The sequence below is a fragment of the Solea solea genome, chromosome 11, assembly GCF_958295425.1.
Source record: "Solea solea chromosome 11, fSolSol10.1, whole genome shotgun sequence".
NCBI classification, from domain to species: Eukaryota; Metazoa; Chordata; class Actinopteri; order Pleuronectiformes; family Soleidae; genus Solea; species Solea solea.
In genome coordinates this window covers 17,051,709-17,073,706 of record NC_081144.1, presented here as the reverse complement: position 1 = coordinate 17,073,706, position 21,998 = coordinate 17,051,709, and the positions used below count along the sequence as shown (strand labels likewise).

General features: G+C 42.8%; 2 protein-coding genes across 5 annotated transcripts in view; both read left to right on the top strand.

The window, feature by feature from the left end:
• The first annotated feature begins 6 nt into the window (after positions 1–6).
• LOC131468384 (uncharacterized) lies at positions 7–1,121 on the top strand. Its single transcript, XM_058642553.1, has one exon. The coding sequence runs from the start codon at positions 341–343 to the stop codon at positions 1,094–1,096; it is 756 nt and encodes a 251-aa protein (XP_058498536.1). The 5' UTR covers positions 7–340; the 3' UTR covers positions 1,097–1,121.
• Positions 1,122–1,154: 33 nt separating this feature from the next.
• Positions 1,155–21,998, top strand: part of celsr3 (cadherin, EGF LAG seven-pass G-type receptor 3) — an 84,454-nt gene continuing 63,610 nt past the window's right edge. For all 4 annotated transcript variants that reach the window (XM_058642543.1, XM_058642544.1, XM_058642545.1 and 1 more), the window contains exon 1: positions 1,155–5,952. In XM_058642543.1, coding sequence (XP_058498526.1) covers positions 1,155–5,952 — 4,798 coding nt within the window. The remainder of the gene's footprint in view (positions 5,953–21,998) is intronic.

Sequence of the window (21,998 nt, the reverse complement as noted above, 5' to 3'; positions counted from 1 at the left end):
AGCCATGTTGGATGTGAATGAACGGGAGGAGAGATGCTGCTGCTGCCGCCGCGCCGCTCCTAACGCTCACACCTCCAGCTCTACGGACCACAGCGGGTAGATGCCAACTCTCCAGGCCGACGCAGAGACGGTGGAGCCTGGGGGAAGGTGTCGGGCGGTGCCGGCGGTGCTGGAACTGGTCACCTAGCCGGAACGAGAGAGGGAGAGAGAGAGCGAGAGAGCGAGCGAGAAAGAGATAAGTAACGGTGGAAAAGGAAAGACGCACTTAGAGAGACGGGAAGAGAGAAAAGGCAGAGGTGAGGGAGAAAGGAGGGGACAGACGGAGAAAGGAAGAGACTAAATGGCTGCACTGCTGTCGGGCTTCACCCCGCTCCTGCTCTCGTCTCTGGCTCTCCACTTGCTTCTCCTCGGCCCTTTGTTTGCCCTCACCCCGGGGACGGAGATCACAGGAGGGGATTCCACCCAATGGACCCCGGGCCTCTGTCATCGAGACGCCGGTAAAGTGAGCCAGGAGCAACAGCGGCAGCGGAGCGAGGAAGCAGGAGAGTCACAGACTGGCAGCTGGTGTCTACGCCCAGGCAGGTGGAGCGTAGAGCGGATACACACTGATGGAAGCTCTGGAGTGCAGCGAGCTGGAGGTTTTAAACGGGACGGGACAAGGAGGGAGAGACTGAAACAAGCCGGGACGGTTTGGAGGAAGTGGAGTGGCGATGGTCCAGTATTTCCACCCTCTCCTCCCCCTCTCCACCCAGGTATTCGGAGCAGGAGCTCAGATGGCGTCAGCTCTGGGGAGGGAACGGAGAGAGGGAGGATGGAGAGGAGGAAGGGCGTTGTTTCCTCTCCCGGTTCACCTGCTTTCACTTCGTTGCCGGTTCAAAGCGGCAAGAAACGGTCAGTACAAAGGACTAGAGAGTGCGAGCAACGCTGGCCGGCGTCAAGGCCACACCTCACTAAACGTGGCGGCGCCGGAGCCTTTGTGCACGCCTCTGGTCTGCGTGGGGCACCCGGAAGTCGAGGGAAGACGCCGGTAGAGGAGTTGCAGAGGGCTTATGAGGTGAAGAAGCCTTTGGGGCTCACGGTGCTCTCCGACATCTGAGCATCTCTGCTGGTTTTCACTCTCTAGCTCTGTTGCCAACAAACCCTCACCGGGCCACATGCCAACCGGTGGCTCTTGTTGCATTCCCCCTGTTTATGGATACAGTTCACCACATGCTCAGGCTTCAAACCACACCTTCAGATTTAATCTGAGCATCACTAAAAAATCTGACTGTATCCGGAGATCAAATGTGGTCCATATCTGTCATTTTCCAGCTTACAATTCCTTCCAGATCTGTGACAGAGATAAAATGCAGCCACATCCTGGTTACAGGAACAGCTGCAACAACAAGGCTGTTGATGGTGATGGGGGCTCAACCAGTAATTGTTCTGATTTGGACAAGAACAATGTTATCGACCTTAGCAGCAACAACGAAGGGGGTGATGATAGTTGTTTGACTGGGTGCAGGAGGGAGAGGAGTGAAGGGCATAAGGAGGAGGGGAAGGAAGCGCACAGGTGTAACACAGTGATTAACCTCTGTACCAGGGGGCACATGGGATGCTGTGGGCCACCTTTCCATTACGCAAAGTCTAGGTACAGATATACCAGAATTAGGAATGAAGGGAGGGTCATTAATGATAGGAAAGAGGGAAATTATGGAGGGGGGGTGAAACAAGGCAACCAACAGATTCATTTATACAATTATCCGGATAATGATTTGTTTTTCTCAATTCTGTCGCTTCTATGTAGGGTTAATAATGAGCTTCAACATGGGAAATCAGCACCACAAACTAAAGGGCAGAGCAGGCAAACCCAGAGAGAGAGCTGGGTGTTTCCCGGTGCTTGTTTCGGCTGTTTGGACAGAATAGAAATGGGGGATGGATATTTAGCTGAGTTTATGGTCCCCGAGGGAGGCATAGCTCAGAGAAATCTCCCCATCCAATTTACCCCCAGCAACATAACCGGGACGCACGGCCAACATGTTTTATCCAGCAACAGCACAATTCAGGAAATCACATTAAACTACCCTGCCCCGGTGCTCAACACGCCTATCAACAGACACACGGATGATTATGCAGTCGATGGAAAACTATACAAACCGCTTCAACTGTCTGCTCAGACACTACACACTTCTGAAACAGAGCCTCTTGGTGACTCTGGCTTTTTCTCACCTGCTGAACTTCCTGTTAAACCTCATAGTAATGTTTTGTCAGCCACATCTCATTCTGCAAGTGGAATAAAACCTTGTCTTCTCACAACAGCAAATCACACCACAGAGTTTTCAGTACCACGGACAGCGCCACTCGACTCTCTGAGTGTGTTTTTGTGGAGCTCTTTCAACACTAACAACAACAACAATAACAACAATGAAGAGGAGAAGGGAACTGATGTGGTAAATGGACAAAGTCGTGGATCCGAAATGGAGAAATCTTCGTGGCACGCTCTTCCACAGCAGCCAAACCTGTGGGAGAGCGCACCGCATGACATAGTTCAAGCGGCGTGCGCTGACAGCATTTCCACTGACTCTTCAGCCACTGAGCGCCGGGATCAGGCTCACATGCAATTAAAATCCGGTAAGCAAGTGTCTTTAGAGCTAGAACGTGTCAGACAGTCGCATATGCAGCAGATGGGGGCTGAGGGAGGAAGAGAGAAGGAGGGAGAGTGGGTAGGAGAGGGCTTGGAGGGGTCCGCTGCTGTTGATGCTGCTGCTGCTGCTACTGGGGGAGGAAAATTACAGGTGGGGGAGGGCAAAAGAGAGGCGCGGCTGATGGGAGGGAGAGAACCAAGGGGAGACGGGGAAGAGGAGGCGGAGTGGGAGAGGGAAAAGGGAATAACAAAGGCAAGCCAGGCAGAGGAGAGAGAGAGAGAAGCAGAGAGAGGGAAGGGTCAGGACAGGGGCACCAGCACCACCGGCATCACACAACTAAATAGCAAAAGGGAGAAAAAAGATAGCAAGGCGGATGAAAGCCATGAGGAGGGAGAGGTGGATGGGGAGAAAGATGAGGGGAGGCATAGCTCAAGGGGAGAGAGGAGTCTGGAGCGACTGATAATGGTAGCAGATGATGAAACCTCACAGGGAGAGAGGGAGAGGAAAACGCTGATGCCATGGCCTCGCTCACGGCGTGCAGCCAACAGACATCCCCATTTCTCCCTGTACAACTACCAAGTACAAGTGGCTGAGAACCAGCCACCTGGCACGTCAGTCATCATCATGTCTGCCTCAGACCAAGATGCAGGAGATGCAGGCAGAGTCAGTTACACAATGTCCCCACTGATGAACAGTCGCTCATCGGACTACTTCCACATCCACCCAGACACAGGACTCATCACCTCCACTCAGATTCTTGACAGAGAACACATGGATCTGCATTACTTCCGGGTCACAGCAACTGATTATGGCTCCCCTCGTCTTTCTGGCACCACAATGGTTGCTATAAATGTGGCTGACCGTAATGACCATTCTCCAATATTTGAACAGACAGAGTACAGGGAGACAATCAGGGAGAATGTAGAGGAAGGCTATCCCATCTTACAGCTCAGAGCAACAGATTCAGACTCCCCATCCAATGCTAATATTCGTTACCGGTTTGTTGGCGACACAGCTACAATAGCACGATCGGCCTTTGAGATTGACCCACGCTCTGGCCTCATTACAACCCGTGGAGCAGTGGACCGAGAAACAAATGAACACTATACTCTCCAGGTGGAGGCCAGTGACCAGGGGAAAGACCCGGCACCACGCTCTGCCACTGTCAAAGTTTTCATCACTGTGCTGGATGAAAATGACAATGTGCCACAATTCAGTGAAAAACGCTACGTGGTGGCAGTGAAGGAGGATGTACGGCCTCACACTGAGATCCTTCGTGTCAGTGCGACAGACCGGGACAAAGACAGTAATGCTGCAGTTCACTACAACATAATCAGCGGTAACAGTCGTGGTCAGTTTTCCATTGACAGTGTCACAGGTGAGATCCAGGTGGTGGCACCACTGGACTATGAGTCTGAACGGGAGTACACACTCCGTGTTCGAGCACAGGACAATGGCCGCCCGCCTCTCTCGAACAACACTGGGATTGTGAGTGTACAAGTGACAGACGTTAATGACAACCCCCCAATCTTTGTCTCCACGCCATTCCAGGCATCTGTGCTTGAGAGTGCCCCAGTTGGTAGCTCTATCCTCCACATCCAGGCAATTGATACAGATTCTGTTGATAATGCTCGCCTGGAGTACAGGTTAACTGGTACCGGCTCTGACACACCCTTCGTTATCAATTCTGCCACAGGCTGGGTCACAGTCCGCTCCATTCTCGACCGAGAAAGTGTAGAACACTATTTCTTTGGTGTGGAGGCCAGGGATTATGGGATGCCGCCTCTTTCTGCTACAGCGAGTGTTACCATTACAGTGATGGATGTTAATGACAACCGCCCCGAGTTCCTCCAGAAGGAGTACTATGCTCGCCTGAATGAGGATGCTTCAGTCGGTACCAGTGTAGTGACTGTGACGGCAATAGACCGTGATGTCAACAGCGCGGTGACGTATCAAATAACGGGAGGAAACACCAGAAACCGTTTTGCTATCAGCACAGCCGGAGGGGCTGGACTTCTCTCCTTAGCCCTCCCACTGGACTACAAACAGGAGCGGCGTTATGTTCTCACAGTCACCGCCTCAGATCGCACGCTCCACGACACCTGCCAAGTACACGTCAACATCACAGATGCCAATACACATCGGCCTGTATTCCAGAGCGCCCACTACTCTGTTAGTGTGAATGAGGATCAGCCACCTGGAAGCACTGTGGTTGTGATCAGTGCCACAGATGATGATGTTGGTGAAAATGCGCGAATCACATACTTCCTTGAGGATAACATCCCACAATTCCGCATTGACCCAGCAACAGGAGCTATAACCCTCCAGGCAGAGCTGGATTATGAGGATCAGATGACCTACACTTTGGCCATAACGGCTAAAGATAATGGCATACCACAGAAGGCAGATACTACTTATGTTGAGGTCAATGTTAATGATGTGAATGACAATGCCCCACAGTTCCTCAGCCCTAGATATCAGGGAACAGTGAGTGAAGATGCTCCTCCCTTTACCAGTGTCCTCCAAATCTCTGCCACAGACCGCGATGCACACGCCAACGGTCGCGTTCAGTACACCTTTCAAAATGGCGAGGACGGAGACGGAGATTTCACCATTGAACCTACATCTGGCATTGTACGAACAGTCAGACGTTTAGACCGCGAAAGTGTGCCATTCTACGAGCTGACCGCTTATGCTGTAGATCGTGGTGTGCCACCTCAGCGGACTCCAGTTCACATCCAGGTGACAGTTCTTGATGTGAACGACAACGCCCCCGTTTTCCCTGCTGATGACTTTGAAGTTTTAGTGAAGGAAAACAGTGCAGTGGGCTCTGTGGTGGCTCAGATCACAGCCACTGACCCGGATGAGGGCGCAAACGCCCAGATCATGTATCAAATTGTGGAGGGTAACATTCCTGAAATCTTCCAGATGGATATCTTTTCAGGGGAGCTCACTTCCCTTATTGATCTTGACTATGAGGCCCGAAATGAGTATGTCATTGTAGTGCAGGCTACATCAGCACCTCTAGTCAGCAGAGCCACTGTACGGATCCGACTGGTGGACCAGAATGACAATCGGCCCACATTACGCGACTTCCAAATTATTTTCAACAACTTTGTGTCCAATCGCTCAAACAGTTTCCCTAGCGGGGTAATCGGGAGGGTACCCGCCCACGACCCCGATGTGTCAGACAGGCTGTACTACACCATTGACAGGGGGAACGAGCTTCACCTGCTGCTCCTGAATCACACCAGTGGAGAGATCCGACTGAGCCGAAAACTGGATAACAACAGGCCTCTGGTGGCTCCCATGCTGATCACCGTCACGGGTAAGAGACCATGGGGGGAAGAATGTGTGAGAGGGTGTGTGTATGTATGTGTGTGTGTGTGTGCAGTCAGTTTTGATTCCCCTGTAGCTTTATTCACAGTTCCAAAAACTGTGAAGATAAGAACTCAAACTCAACAGGTTTTTGTGTGTGAATGAATGATAAGGATGGATGATATTTGGCTGAGATGTGGGAATTGCTTCCCTGTGTGCATGACGGATTCCGTTTCATTCTTTTCACATGGAAATAATCTTTTTTGATACACATTCCACTGATTGTGCGTGCACTTGTTACTTGTGTCTAACACATCTGCCGCCTGTACCTTAATAAGAAGGCTCATGGGAGTAACTGTGTGAGCATGTGACTGATTTACCTGGAAGGATGTGATATAAACAAGTGGGAGACTGATGTTGGTTTCGCAAATAGGTGATAAGTGCTTGAACAAAGGTTGAGGATATGAAATGCTTGGTGTGGATTTTGTGTGAGAACTGTGACAGTGCATGTCACAGAAGGGAGTAAAAGGAGAAACGGATTCAATAAATATTTGACAACACTGTGAGGTGTGTGAAAGTCAGTTTTCCATATCGGAATTATGATATCAGTCAGCCTGCTGTCAGTTTATGAGGTGTGCTGTTGTGAGCAGGAAATGACAGTTGTCTTGGTGGAAGAAGAGTTGTTTTGTTGTGAGCGGGAATTGATGCTGCAGTACTGCTCACACGGCTTGATTGACAGGTGGTCTTGGCTATGTGCGGTCCTGGTTGCCGCAGTTGTTTTGGAAAATTAAAGAAAAGCAATTTAGTAAGGAAACAAGGTAGTGCACAATTACTACTGTCATAGCTCACTCTGTACACACAGGCTGTAAAAGATCCCATGGATGCTCAAGAAAATACAAGTGAGACTGATCTTTTCTAACATCCACCCAACTAAAATATTAACAAAGTCCTTTCCAATGCACCACTGAATCTTCTATACACAACGGTTCATATTCATTTTTCTTTCTATGGAAACATGGATCATAATAATGAAGAGAAACACACGGTTCGATTTTCCAGGATCATTTTTTACCCAGAAAATTCACCTTTCTGCTTTTCTTACCCATCAAGCCATTAAACTGATCCCTTCATACATGGACATTATTTAATAATTCATTACTTTTTGGGTCTATGTTAAATTCATATTAAAAGGTGTTCTGAGGTTATGTCTATCTTACAAGGAAATAATACTTTCTTTCATCCAGTGAATACATTTATTTAAGAAAACCGTGTCTCGACTGTTTGGATTTAAGTCAGTGATGCATTAATTTGTTTTTAGATGTTTGTTTGCTTGCATTTCCAGGCTTAGGCTTTAAGATCAAGGCTTCATAAAAGCTCTAAAAACCTCTTTGCTGTCAGTGATCAAAGCTTTCAGAAACCAAATAGGGGAAAAAAAAAATAGAGCAGCATTGTTGCTCTGAAGACCTGGTTACTGCTGTTTGTGTTCTGTCACAAAGCTGTGAGGGAGGAGCACTGGCTGGGGACTGTGTGTAACCTGCTGCCCTATTTACACTGCTTTGAGAGTGAGGGAGGGAGGGAGGGAGGGAGTCATCGAGTGAGTGACATATGTGATCGAATGCATGTGTAAACACATTGATTGAGCTCAATTGAAGGAGTGACTAAAAAGTGAAAGACAGATAGTGAGTGAGTGACTATGAAGTGCTTTCGTGATCAAATGACTGACCGAGTGAATGAGTGAACAAGTGAACAAGTGAGAAGGTGAAGGAATGGATACAACTGATGTCTAAGTAGGACAAGCAGTAATTCAATAACTGCAAATATTGGAAAATGATGTCTTTGATCTCAATAAGGTAAATTAATGAATTATTTAACAAGTGTTGTTTTCTCTCATTAAGGTATTTAAAATACAGCTGATTTATTTTACTTTACAAAAAAACTATTTTAAATTATTGGACATTTATCTCAATGATTATCAATACTAAGTACTTTTTAAAGCAACTATTGTTATGTGTAAGTGAGACAGATTATGGAATCAGAATATGAAGACCAAGGTGGGTGACTGAGTGAACTGAGTATGGAGGTGGATAGGTGAATGAATGACTGAGTGGCAAAATGACCCATGGTGAGTGAGTAAAAGAGTGAGTGAGTGAGTGAAAAAAAAGAAAGTGATAAGAAAGGAAACAAATTGGTGAGTGAAACAGTGAGAGAATAAATGAGGACACTTGAATTATTAAATGACTGGAAGAGAACAAACAAGTGAGTGAGTGAGTGACTATTTCCAATCCAATCTAGTTTTATTTATGAAGCACTTTCAGAAACAGCACTTTGGCCAAAGTGCTTTACACTAACATTAAAATCATAAAAGATAGTAAAACATATGCAGACATAAAGCGCAGTGTAAAAAGCTATAGGAAGAATACAGCAAAGTGACAGAATAAGTGAACAAATGGGTGAGTGAATGTGAATGCAAATAAAGTAGTGGGTTTGTATATACAACCAACTCTCTCAATGGATGCATGTGCACTAGAATGCTCTCTCTCTCCCTCCTTTGCTCCAGGATGTGACAGTTATGAGATTATAATGAAACAACAGTCAGCCTACAGAGTCTGAGAGCCTGAGACGCGGCTGTCACTTGCATTGTGTGTTGTGTGTTATCTGGGACTACTCTTCCCTCCTCTAACCATCACTTTCTTCCACTCCTTTTTCTCTCTCTGTTGGATGTAGATGAAGAGTTGGATGAATGGTTGAATTTATTCTCATCTTTTATCCCTTGAATCTCTGTCTCTTCTTCTGTTTCATCATCTTGCTTTCCAGTCGTTTTGTTCCCTTCTGTGTTACCCCTCATTTCCTCTCCTTTTCCTCCTCTCTTTTCTCCTCATGCCCCAGCATATTTGCTCTCCGGATACAGCTCGTTTTTTTTTTCTGCCTTTCTCTCCATTGTCCTATCTTTTACACTCAGTAATCCACCCTTCTTCCCCAACTCTTCTCAGTCCCTCTATACCTCCTTGTAATCCTAGCATAACTTTTCCTCCTTTCCCTTTTCCTGTTTCCCCCACCTTATTTCCTTTCCTTACATGTGTCTCTGTGTTGTATATTTTATGTGTACTTTTATGTATGTGTACCATGTTTGTGTGTGTGTGTATGTATGTGCACTCTCCGCTGGTTCAAATCCTAGCATCTGAGTGGGTTGTCTCTTTCAGTGAATAATGTCAATACATACCAGAGAGTGAGAGAGAGGGGGAGAGACAGCTGGGTCTCGGCTCTTTTTGTCTGCATGTCCTGCTCTCTTACTTCCTCATTCTTCCCACTTTCTTCCCTGGCTTCATCTCTTTGTCTACTATTTTCTCTCTGTGTCTTCCTTCTTTCTATTTTTTTCCCTGCAAAATGTTTAGTTCCAGACTGTTGTTTCACAGGATAATTCCCTTGTTTATAGCACATAGCATTGCCAGCAGTTTTACACACACACACACGCACACGAAACTGGCATTTGGGTCAGCTTCTTGAGACGAGTAATGAAAAATCTCCTGAACAATATCAGCTCAAGGTGACCTTGAGCAATGCTCAAGTGGTCAGCAGTGAAGAAGATGCGTTTGAACGGGTAATCTGTGAGGCAGTCGGTAATGGAAGAGAAAACATGTGGCCACTGTGCTCGATACAGGAAGGATGAAAGGACGGTCAGTGTTTGTCACAACAACTGAATGATGGCTGAATTCCATTTAGCAATTTAAGCATCCAGACTGTTATGTGTTTACTGCGGCACTTTAATGGATAGGACTTCTGTCATTGAACTTTATGGTCAAACATAATTTCATAATGTCTTTATGTTTCATCATTTGTGAATTGTGATGGAGCTAATGGATTTTTGTCAGCTGGTTTTATTGTGACAGTAGGCAATGAGGAAATCCATTGTAAACAAAGACTGTCATCAGTAACATAATGCTTTCTAAAGGGACATTTTAAGATGTCTAGTGTAGTCAAAGAGCTGCTTTTATAGTTTTGTTGTGCAAGTTTAAATTAGGCTACAGGCGAGCTAACCTGTTGTTGCCATTGTTGCAGGTGCATATTTTTGCTCTACTCTGCACGGCCTTATTCATAAAACATAAATATTGGAATACTTCACTAGATCAAATACATTCTCTCTGTCAGAGATTGTTCCAGGGATTCCAAGGTCCTGCTGGATGTTAAAAACTGAACATTGACAATGGAGAAAAACAGGGTTAGATGTTTGCCAGACGCAGATAAAGACTTAGAGTCGATATACATTGGTCTGTTTCTTTGCCCTAATGCTCATAGAATGATTATGATTTTACCCGAACACAAGGTGTTATGAAACCATGTGTGATAACTCTCTCTACTACTGGACAGTGAAACTGTAACGCAAACCTTTGCTCAACACATGAATGAAAACATATCTGCTCTACATTTAACAACAAGACACTTTCCCCACTTTCCCCACTCAGTTGAGTGTATATGACAGAGCCTGGATCTGAGTGATGGAGACACACTGATGTTAACCACTGGCCTTAGGTCACCTACTGCCTCCAGGTCTAACGCATTCTCCTCACTCTTCCTCACATTTAACACAACTTTGTAAGTGTCACACCATTGCACAAATCTGTCACAGTCATTAGCTGATGGACTGCTGTCTGTGTGCATGATGCTTGTATCATCTATAGACCATAGATCAGAGGTCCCTAACAATTTAATGCGGCCAGCCAATTAATATCAAGTTATTTTTCTGTATGTTTTTTTTAAATTCATATATTACAAATATGTTTATATTGTGAGCTATTGATCGTTTCATATCAAAACAAGACACTTTTATTTATATAAATATCATCAAAATTATTTTTCTCAAAAAGTCTGACTTTCTTTCCACCTGACCGGCCCTCTATATATTATATATTATATTTACATATATGTATGTATGTATATATATATATATATATTATATTTACATATATGTATGTATGTATATATATATATGTATATATATATATATATATGTATATGTGTATACATATGTATATGTATATGTATATATATATATATACTGTATGTGTATGTGTGTGCGCTACATGTGTGCCATTGCTAATTGACACAGGTCAGTGCACCCTGAATTCATGAATTCAGTTATAGTACATACAGATGTTAAGTAAAGCCCTAACAGGGAATATATACGGGTGAGTACACTGATGCTTCCTTCATGTGTAAGGCGAGTAATGCATGTACATGTGGGTCAGCTGAGTAAGGTCAAGACCCAAGAGAATGTTCTATTCGCTCTGTTTGAATTATTACACACACTCTCTCTCTACAGTACATATACACCCACTTTATTAGGTACACCTGTTTTAAACACACATATACAATAAGACAATCACTCGAGAAAGCTGACTTAAGCCTTGAGCCAGATGAGTCAGTCTGAGTATTTCAGAAATTGCTGATCTACTTGGATTTTCATGTACACCCATCTACAGAGAATGTAGGGTAGAAAGACTGACAAAGAGAAAGAGAGAGAGGACTTCAAACCCACAGCACTGTGTCCGAACACTTAACATCCACGATGACGTATATACTGAATACTTTACGCACAGGCCACAGCCACAGCCACAGTTTAGCAGCCTTATTATACAGAAACCTTTACCATTAGACAATTAAGATCCATTAGAAACCTCTGGCCACACTTTACCACACCGAGGGGAGGGCAGAGAGAGGAGACGAGACAAGCTGACAATTATGTATGATAAAAATCCATGTGTATGAGAGTGAGGGAGAGAGAGAGAGGGAGAGAGCGTTCACTAAACTTGGCTGAAAATTCCCCCTTTATTTCCTTGTATGTGAGAAAAGAAGCCACACCAGCATGTCTGTCTCAGTCCGTCATCGACTTTGTCTCTGCATCTATCCATCTATCCATCTATCCATCTATCCGCCTATCCGCCTATCCGCCTATCCGTCTATCCGCCTATCCGTCTATCCGTCTATCCGTCTATCCATCTATCTAGCAGACAATCTTTCACATAATAGTGATTATAATGACTTTGGTCATTATTTTGATTCTGTCAAACATCCAGCATCAGTTCTGTATAAAAACATTAATCTTATAATGAACAGGCTGAGGAGCCTCGTCTTCGAACACTTAAACTCCAACACATATCAGAGTGCTCGCTATAAGGCAATGCTCATGTTTAAAGGAAAGTAAGCCCTGAAGCTTAAGTAAAGGGCTTTTGTTATTTTATGCGAAAGGATGAACTGTGGATTTTACACTTCAGTCAGAGTGATGGTTGAACTTATTGTTGAGGTGTCAGCTTCGTATATGCAGGATTTGCTAGATTTGCGCTCGGGTGTTACTTCCTGTCACTGTGTAGTCATACAGCTGTTCGCGTCCTCATCTGGCTCAGCTGGGGTTTTGTAGCGAGAGGACGGCTCCTGGTGAACACTGATAAATAAGGAAATGTTATGCACATGAGGGAAATTCTTGAGCAGAGAAAATCCAGGCAGGAAGGGTTTAGAGTGTGAATATTTTTTACTGAACCTTTAGATTATAGAAATTCCTTGTTCCCTGCTGAGAGATTTGTTGGAGACTTGTTAATAACCCCTACTGAGAGAAGCCTCTGGTCCTCAAATTGGCTTCTCGTCCTTATTTTTTTGTCCTCTACATTCTTTATCACATAAAAAAATTGTATATCTTTAAATTATACTACCTGATATAAATATTACATTTTTTTTGTCCATCTGATTGATTTACATTTACATTTTTCATATTTGAATGTATAAGTTGATTGTCACAGTGTTTTATAGGGCTCCAACTATTTATCGATTGTCAAGACATTATGGAATTGATTTTGTTCAAATATTGATATTGGCTTCTTAAATGTGAGTATTTTCACATTTTTCACATATTTTCTGTGCCCTTTTGTGACAGTGAATGAAATATCTTTCGTTTCTGGACAAAACAAGTTGTAAGACCCCCATTTTCAGTGTTTTATCGGCATCATATCAATTTGATTATTTGAGAAAATAAGCAATAGATGAATTGATGAAAATAATCATTAGCTGGAGCTTTCGTGTTGTTTAGATAATGATAGAAAAATCATACTCGTGACTCACCAGGTCACCAGGAAGAACACACACTGGAGAAAGTCTGACTCAGCTTCGCTCCAGCCACTTGCAGGATGTCTGGTGCTTTGTCTGTTTCCTTTAATTAGAAGGCTGACATTTATCCGTTACATTTACATGGCTGGATGAGTTCCTTGAAATGCCATAAAAGAGGGCAACAATTAGACCGAGACAACTGCCACAGAATGAGAAAGAAAAACGACCTTGGCGTCTTGTTATTCCTAACTGTGGGACACCAGGAAACATTTCATCTGTCGCTGAGCATTCAGTGTTAGAAGATGATTGGCTTCCTCTCTGAGTAAAGTTTATTATGTAACAATATCTTTAATCTAATCACAAAAGAATAATCAGATAAGAAACACATTAGAAACTCAAGTCTCAAGACATACAGCTAAAGGTAATCACCTTAAGGCCGGGGCTTTCAGACATCCAGGAGCCAAATGGTGAACTGCAAATATAATGGGAATTTAACTATCTGTATTATTTTTAATTGCACTTGTCTGAGACTAAATGAGGAGTTCAGACCAAATCAGCCACCAGGGAGGAGAGGGATACACAAAGAAGTGAAAATGTGGGACGAATATTTACAGATGGGAACTTTCATGCTATGTTTAGCGTTGTATCATCAATAAATCATTATCACATTAGTGTCGCAACATTAACGCGATTATTCAAACAAACAAAATCAGGGCAGAGAGAGAAACAGGAGACAGGGACTTCATTGTCTGTCTGTGAGACAGCGGGCTGCATTTGATGTTTGTCAGATCATGTTTAAAGCTGTAACACTGACACCAAATCTAATACTTGTTTCTATGCCTTTCTGTAAGTGCACATACAATTTGAAAGACCAGAGTTAAATTCCTTGTATGTGCTCATACTTGGCCAAGAAAGCTGATTCAGGTGGGATTTCTTATTGTGGCTGAGAAATACATGCTTATTTTTGCATTATAGGGTTTCATTGTGTGCACGTGCACGCTCTGTAAGACCACATTCTGGTGCAATTCTGATTTACCTCAGGTCTTTTTGGATCAGGTCTGGCTTTCCTTTGGTTATCTTTCAGATCAGGTTTTATCTTCTCTGCCATTGTGTCTGTTTTGAAATGGGTCCACAGTTTCTGGCCCTTCATTACCTTCAGTGTAAATACAATGGTCCTAAGATATAGACAGCATTAAAATTAGAGGGTGCACTCAGGACTTTTGAACTTGGATGAAGCTGTTTAATAATTTGAGTGATCATTATCATGACCATTGGCGTCGCATGAAGAAGAAAACAATGAAAAATATTGAGCACTGAGTTGTAAAAAGTTGTGAAAAGTTTCTCTATAAACGTTCATGGCTGACAGCTGTGCTACTGATCAGAAGATAAACATATGTCAAATCGTTGCTCTGGGAATTATGCAGAAAAGACAGAAATGAGCATGTTTACATTCTCACTTGTACCAACTGCAGCCAAAGCTGATAACAACCTGCACGCATAGCATTTGACCCTCGAGTGAAAACCAATTAAACACATTCCCACTGGTGAGAAACCCGCTTAAACACAGGGTTAATGTTGGTGGTGATCTGCAGATGAGTGTATTGACACTGTGAGAAACTGTGCAGCCTTAGTGGATGTTTGTTGTTGGTGAATTGGATGCTTGTGCTAGTGACACTTTAACACTATACAGTTCTAGCACGACTGGACTCTACTCTACTGCTTTTCTATTAGGGATAGTACCTGCTACTCTTTATTTTTTTTTACTACCTGAGCTGAGACGATACTTGAATGTGACGTCAACATTAAAACATGTCTTAATATCCAACATTTAGTAAGGAAATTTGTAAAATCTCAATATTTAACAGAGGAGTCTGGTGTATGAAGCTGCAGATCGTGAGCTGAATCACAACTCAGTGCCTGTGCTTTGGTCATGCAGGAAGTACTGCACTAACTTTTTAATTAACTGATTCTAATGACTGAGTACACCAAAGACAGCTGCTTTGCTCTTCACTAATATGTGTGTTTGTGTCATGTATGGAACGATGTCATGGCAGCTATGTGCTATGACTACCACCCACGTTGAGGAGGTATTATAAAGTAATGGAAAACGACACACCTGGTTACCAGGGAGTCAAGCCGTGCTGAGCCTGTGCCACAAGAACCTTTATAGTGGAAAAGTGCCATAGTTGTTTCTTGTTTGTTTTGAAACATAGCTAATAGTGGAATGCAGTAATTGCTGGTAGTGCTGATTGCTGCCGAGGGAGGTGACGATAGTATTAGTGATGTTGTTAGAAACGTTGATTTTCCATCACTGGTGACAGTCTTCCCCGTACCAGTCAGCAGATTCAAAATATTAATATTCTCCTTTCTTATTTGAGTGTGGTTTCATCACTTTTCATCTTTCTCTGTTAATAACTGTATTTAGGATCTCATTCAGTATAGCTTACATTCCCTGTGTGTGTTTGTTGATTGGCACGCATAAGCAAACATCACAGGAGACCTTTTTGCCGCTTATATCAAGTGTTCTGAGCAAACACTTACTGCTGCACCGTTACACCGCCTCACAGGAGCAATTGTTTGGAAAATTTAAATTTGGGATCTTTTCAGGCAACAGACGGTCCTCACTGTGAGAGAAGCGATGGAAGCTGCTACAGACACACCGCGCCTCAGGTGCTGCAGAGACTGCAACTATTTACAACAGAGAGAGAGAGACAGAGCGCTCAGCCCCACATGCAGTGTTCTGCCCTGAAATTAGTTTTAACACAATAACATCTCACCACAGATAAGGTCAAGCCATGTTCACGGCTGCCTAAGGGCAAAAAGGGGAGCCTCTTTTGCATGAACAATAAACAAAAATCTTGTTTTGTTTTTTGTCGTAAAACTACAGTTTTCAACAGTAATGGCAGTAAAAAGAGAGGGCAGACGCAGGGATGGAGACTGACGGTTTTTGCAACCAAACCAGCTGCTGACTGATGTCGTGTCTGCATGTGACTGAAGTGGCGAGTGCTGGTGCACTGTGGATTTGTTTACAATACACATGAGAGTGTGTGTGCGCGCGCGATAAGTGAGAGGGCTTTTTGTGGGCAACATTTGTGGAAGTTAAGTGTATCTGCTTTAATGTAAAGGATTAGTGGTTCCGTTGTAAAAGGATGGTTTAAGCATTATGGTGTATGACTGTGTGTGTGTGTGTGTGTGGCTTTGTTTCTCTACTCTGTTCTACTTTGCACTAAATAAAACGAGTGCCCAGACCTCAGGGGCAAAAGGCTTTAAAAAACAAACAGAGCAGAAATCAGCTGAAATATAAGTCAGAGCCCAGTCTCTCTCTCTCTCTCTCTCTCTCTCTCTCTCTCTCTCTATCTCTCTCTCTCTCTCTCTCTCTCTCTCTCTCTCTCTCTCTCTCTGTGCATTTTGTATACATAATGATGTGTACACAATATTGCCGGTGTTTGTATTATTTGTGACATTAATGTATGGTCCTGTCTCTCTCCTCGGCATATTCACTCTTTTATGCGTAAGAGCCACTTTGGCTGTTCCAGCATTAGCTCCCTCCGAAGCGGTCTCTATTTTTAGGAGACCGAACATCAGATCATCCTTGTGTTTAAAAAGGTCAGCATTTGTCCAGTGGCTACTGTGTCCTTATTTCCCCCCTGACCAGAGGTCAAGGAACACATGTAAAAACACCGAACCTCCTCACATTTGTGTTTAGAAAACTCGACCTGCTCTCTATCGTTTATTCCGGCTTTAGAAGCACAGTGGAGACAGGAAAAAGGCCAGACAAAGGGATGCGACAGCACAGTGTGAAATGGGATTTAAACCCATGTGATTGTGCTTGGCCTGTGAACTAATGGGCTGAATGCACCATGACAGAGTGTAGTGTAATTCGGAGTAGTGGCATACGGCTTTTGTACAGAGTAAATCCAATTTGAGTGTTTTTGGTTCCTGCATGCTGGTTATAATGTCTCCCCCCGTTAATCCCTGCTTCTTATAGTAAGCATGCACACAGACTGAGTCAGTCTCTTAACCATGACCGTGTCAGTGTGCCATGTGTGAATGACGGATTTAAATCTCTAACCTCAGCTCCACTGCATTGGTCCACTTATTTCATCCTACACACTTCCAAACATTGAATGCTTATTATTGTGTTTATGCAAAGACATCTTGCTGTTATTTCAATTTTGATATTTCACTTCCCTACATTATTTTATAATTATTTATTTTATCAGTTCAGTGGAAATTACATTAATGTCATGGATACAACTGCTTATTTTTTGCATTTGTTTTTAATGTATTTTAGTGAGAGGGATATGAATAAAGAAGCCTTATCAGTGCAGAGACAGAAAATAAATTCATCAAAATACAAACATGTACAAAACCCTGTACATCCATTGATTCATCTGAAGCAGGTTGATGTCATAGACTGTTGACAGCCTCATCCCAGCAGGGTTGGGATGTATACTGTACATACTGAAATCAGTCTGATAAAATCGTTTTTACATCTTTTAAATGACTTAGCTGTTAGCAATTTGATGCATTTACCACCTAACTATAAACACTATGATCTAACTGTATCACAAATATTCTGCTCCCATAGAGAAGACGTAAACAGCTGGCATTTTATAGACTTTTCTTAGTGAATCATTTATGTGAAATTCACAGATTTTGTAAGATTTGTAGATTTTTAGTAAGTTTTTAGTATTTAGAATAATTAGTCCAGTGATTTTTTTTCCACCACTGTTGAATTATCTTATGCTTCCCCAGTGGATATATTATATTATATGTTTAGGCAACAGTATGTAACATGGTACATCTGAAAATGAATCATTTTTTAACCTGTCAACCATCAGTGTGGATATGTGGCCTTCTGGATATATATATAGTCTGAAACATTTCATTATAAAACCATTAAAAATGGCTGAACTATAGATTTTAAAGTCATTTCCATCACAAACCACTGGTCCGGTAATGTTTGGTGGCTTTCGTCCTAAAGAATGATCTGTAAAGTTAACTCTCCAGGCCTGTGGCTTGTGAGCCATCCTCCTGCCCTGTATTGCAGCTTTTGAAATATTTCTGGGGCAGTTTTCAGCTCCAGCTCCAGCTGTGGGCTTCCATTGTGCACTACTTTGCAGACTATTTCCATTCGGATTTCCAGGATGAGCGGTCTGGATGCTCTGACATTCATGAAGCTTTTAGTGTGCTATTAGTCAGGCTACCTGGTGCAAAGAGATAGCACTGAACTCCCTCAACCCTTTGAAAAGCGAGGGAGCGCATACCCACAAAGCATCTTAGAGCTAACTCGCTGATCGGAGGCCAGTTTCTCTCTCATGGTATATTCATGCACTCGCATCCTTGGGACCTTGCTGATGATTCCAGTGCACCATGTTTATTCTTAGAGGCTTTATGCACGCTACAGCCACAAGCTCCCCTCCATCTTTGAAGTGCGGACACGCAAAGGGGGAAATGTTGGCGTGAAGCCTACGGGAGCTGTGAAAGTGTCTTTGAGTTGTTATATGAAATGCTTTGTTTTCCCGTGGTGCTAAAGATGCCAAAATAACCTTCCATTTGTGTGTGTTTTTGATTTTCGGAGGTTATTAATGTTTTATTGTTTTCATTCACGCTGCAATGGAGTTGCAAAGAGAAAGAACAATGTATTAATAATAACTTCCCGGTTTATTGGAATGTTCTGGAGAAGCTTACCTTTACTCACCTCTAATTTGTAATTCACAACACCCGCATCGTTCTTATATTCCTTTATTCCACAGAGATTGATCTGATGTTTAGTGTTATATGTTGTTTTTATTTATATACTTAAGTATAACTTAAGTTAAAAAAAAGTAATAATGAAGAGGAAGCAGCTCTCTTGGTGTCTTGTTTAAGAGCATTATCAGTGTTGGAAGTTTTAATTCTTCTCATCATTTCAAGGTTTGGGGAACATAGATCAACATTTTCGGATATTTTATGGACTCGAGAAAATACTCGACAGATATTTAGTTAGTTAGTTAGTTAGTTAGTTGCAGCTCTACATAAAAGTAAAACTAGAGGTAAAGCAAGAAATACCTGCAAATACTTTGCAGTGTAAATGTACTCTAACCAACTGTTCCTCATTGAACTTCAAACAGAGGAATGTGTGATTTTGAACACAGCAGGCAACTTTATAATTAGGAAAAGTGTTAGTGTCAGATTGTTTATGAGATGATGTAATGATCATACTCAGGTGGCTAACTTGTGAACATAAAAGTCAAAGCTGTTTTGGAAAACCACCTTTATTTTTCTGCAGACCAAGTTATGACTCTGTTCAATCTGGCAGAACTGTAATTAGCGCAGAGAAGCAGCGGGATTAGCCATCGATCTGGTCTGACTTTAAGTGGACAGAGCTCGGCGGTCTTAAATTTTTAAAAAGCCATTTAGCTAGAACTGTTGTTCCTCTTTTATTTCAAGCATTCAAATGTGGATAAGTAGCAACTGTGTTGAATCAATGTCGCCAAACTACCTGAGCTGCACTGATTTAATGAAAGCAAAATGAGGATTGTAGTATGTGTGTGTGTGTGTGTGTGTGTGTGTGTGTGTGTACGTGCCAAGTTTTCACTCAGAAATGAATGGCTGTTTAGGGACAAGAGCGTCTCTGAGGGCTGATGAAAATCACAGGGAAGTTTAAAACTGTCAGGACAAAGAGCCTCTTAAATGTGTTAGAACCGTTTTTTGATTACGAGGCTGTTACATTTTTTTTGTTGAGTTGTCAGATATTTTTTGTGTGGATGTCAGGGTTGTCTCCCATGGGCCACCATGGAGGCTGTAACTTTTTCAGTGTGCCTGGCACTGAAAATTATAGTCTAATTTTTTGTCAGCTGTTATCAGCTGAGCACACAATCTGGCACATGGCTCCATAGACAAAACAGTATCAAAAATAAACGAAAAACAAACAAATCCAATGTTGGTACAGGTCAAATGGGAATAAATGGTTATGAGAGATGAGATGTACAATAATGTATAGTAGGAGGTGGTATTTTTATGCACCTGTGTGTGTGTGTGTTGTGTTATTTGTATGAGACCTGTTAATCAGAAGAAGACTTGTGCTAAAACATCAAAATGTTGCTCTTTAGTGTGATTCTGTGCACTTGCTGCCACCTTTATAAGAATCATTTAGGAATGTTAATAGCTGTCAAGCTCTGATATGTGAGTCATGCTACTCATGGCAAGAAAGTGGAAAAAAAATCAGTGTATAATCAGGTGTATGTTAAGGGTCGAGGTTGTCGGGGGAACACTTGATGTCAAAAATGATCCTCTGCAAGTGCACATGTTGTATGTGCAGTGAATTATAATTGCAGTGTGTCTGGGAGAGTCTTACCTCGTCGCATTATTCCAAATCTTTTCACACATACTTGTCTTATTTCAATGACAATGGGAGATCAGCAGCAATTAGTGCTGTGACTTAACATCGTGAACCAGATGGATGATTAAAAAAAAGCTCCCTTTTAACTCACATAGACAATGTGAAGTGTAATTATCTACCATCCATCCATCCATCCATCCATGAGAGGGGAGTTTTCTTCCTCTGTCCCTTCATATACCACTGCTCCCTCTGGCTGTTCATTTAAGACTTAGGGTTCTGGTGGTTTTTAGTGTGTGTGTGTGTGTGTGTGTGTGTGTGTGTGTGTGTGTGTGTGTGTGTGTGTGTGTGTGTGTGTGTGTTGGAGGTCAGTGGGGAGTGAGGCTCCTCATAATCCGGTAATCAAACCAGCTGCCACCCTTCCCCCATCCATCTCTCTCTTCTTCCCTCTCCAATTCCCTCTTTAGCTCTTTTCCTTTTGTATCACAACCCTAAATGACAACAGAAAATATCACTTAATTGTTATTAAGGAAATTGCTTCATAGTTACAAATATTGAATAATTTCTGTTTGCCTTTGTATGAATCACAAAAATATTAAAATCCCCCTTTTTGCTAATTCCTGGCTATAGGCCCTTCTTCCCTTCCCTTCCCTTCTCTTCTCTTCTCTTCTCTTCTCTTCTCTTCTCTTCTCTTCTCTTCTCTTCTCTTCTCTTCTCTTCTCTTCTCTTCTCTTCTCTTCTCTTCTCTTCTCTTCTCCTTGTTTCTCCTTCACCCTCCACCTCTCTCCCTGTCTCTCCTCTCCACATGTCAACGCCCCCCCCCCCATCTCTTACACCTCACCCTCCATCCTCTGCTGCCATGTCCCTATCTTACTTTTATCTTATTTTTCTTCCTTTCTCTCCTGCACTTGTTCTTTTTCTTCCCCATCAAGACCACTCCATCCACGTATTGAATTCTCTCGGTCTAATCTTTCACTCTGCTTCACTTTCACAATACCGCTGCGCAGTGAACGAAATTGCCTCAGAATGTCAGTGAGGCCAGGTGCATTTGTATTCCTATATAGATTATTAGTCTGGTAGTCGCACCAAATCACTCTACAATATACAACACAGGTGGTGTTTTCCTATATCTGCTGTAAGAGGAATTCATGTTCTGTTTGTGAGGATTGTGACCTACTGTGACAGGTTTCTGAACGAAAGGCCATTGTGTTGAATATGTAATCAGATCTGAATGTAGTGAGAACAGGGGGAGATGTGAATACTTTCTACATGACAGCACTGTAGTGTCTCCATCTACTCTCTCTCTGACAATTATCAGATATTCAGATATCAATTTCCTTATTTCTGTTTTCTTGTAACACATAGTCAACATAGTCTTTGTGCTTTCACACATAAGGCTCCACTGCAGAGATTTTGATTAAATGTACAGACACAGAGCAGCTCTGTGAGGCATGACTTTCCATCCTGTAGTTGTTGAGATAAATTGGACGGGAGACCCAAGTTGAAGTAGCACTTAACTACCAGGGTGTTGACTCTACTGCTTGAAAAAAAAGAACTCTGAATGAAAGTGTATGGGAAAATGAGTCTTCTGACTTGATTTTTAACGTGAGGAAACATTTTCCCGTGGTGCTAATGGTTTT

Bases quoted from the DNA above. Each gene is read 5' to 3' on its own strand.
- LOC131468384 (XM_058642553.1), top strand. From the start codon at position 341: ATGGCTGCACTGCTGTCGGGCTTCACCCCGCTCCTGCTCTCGTCTCTG.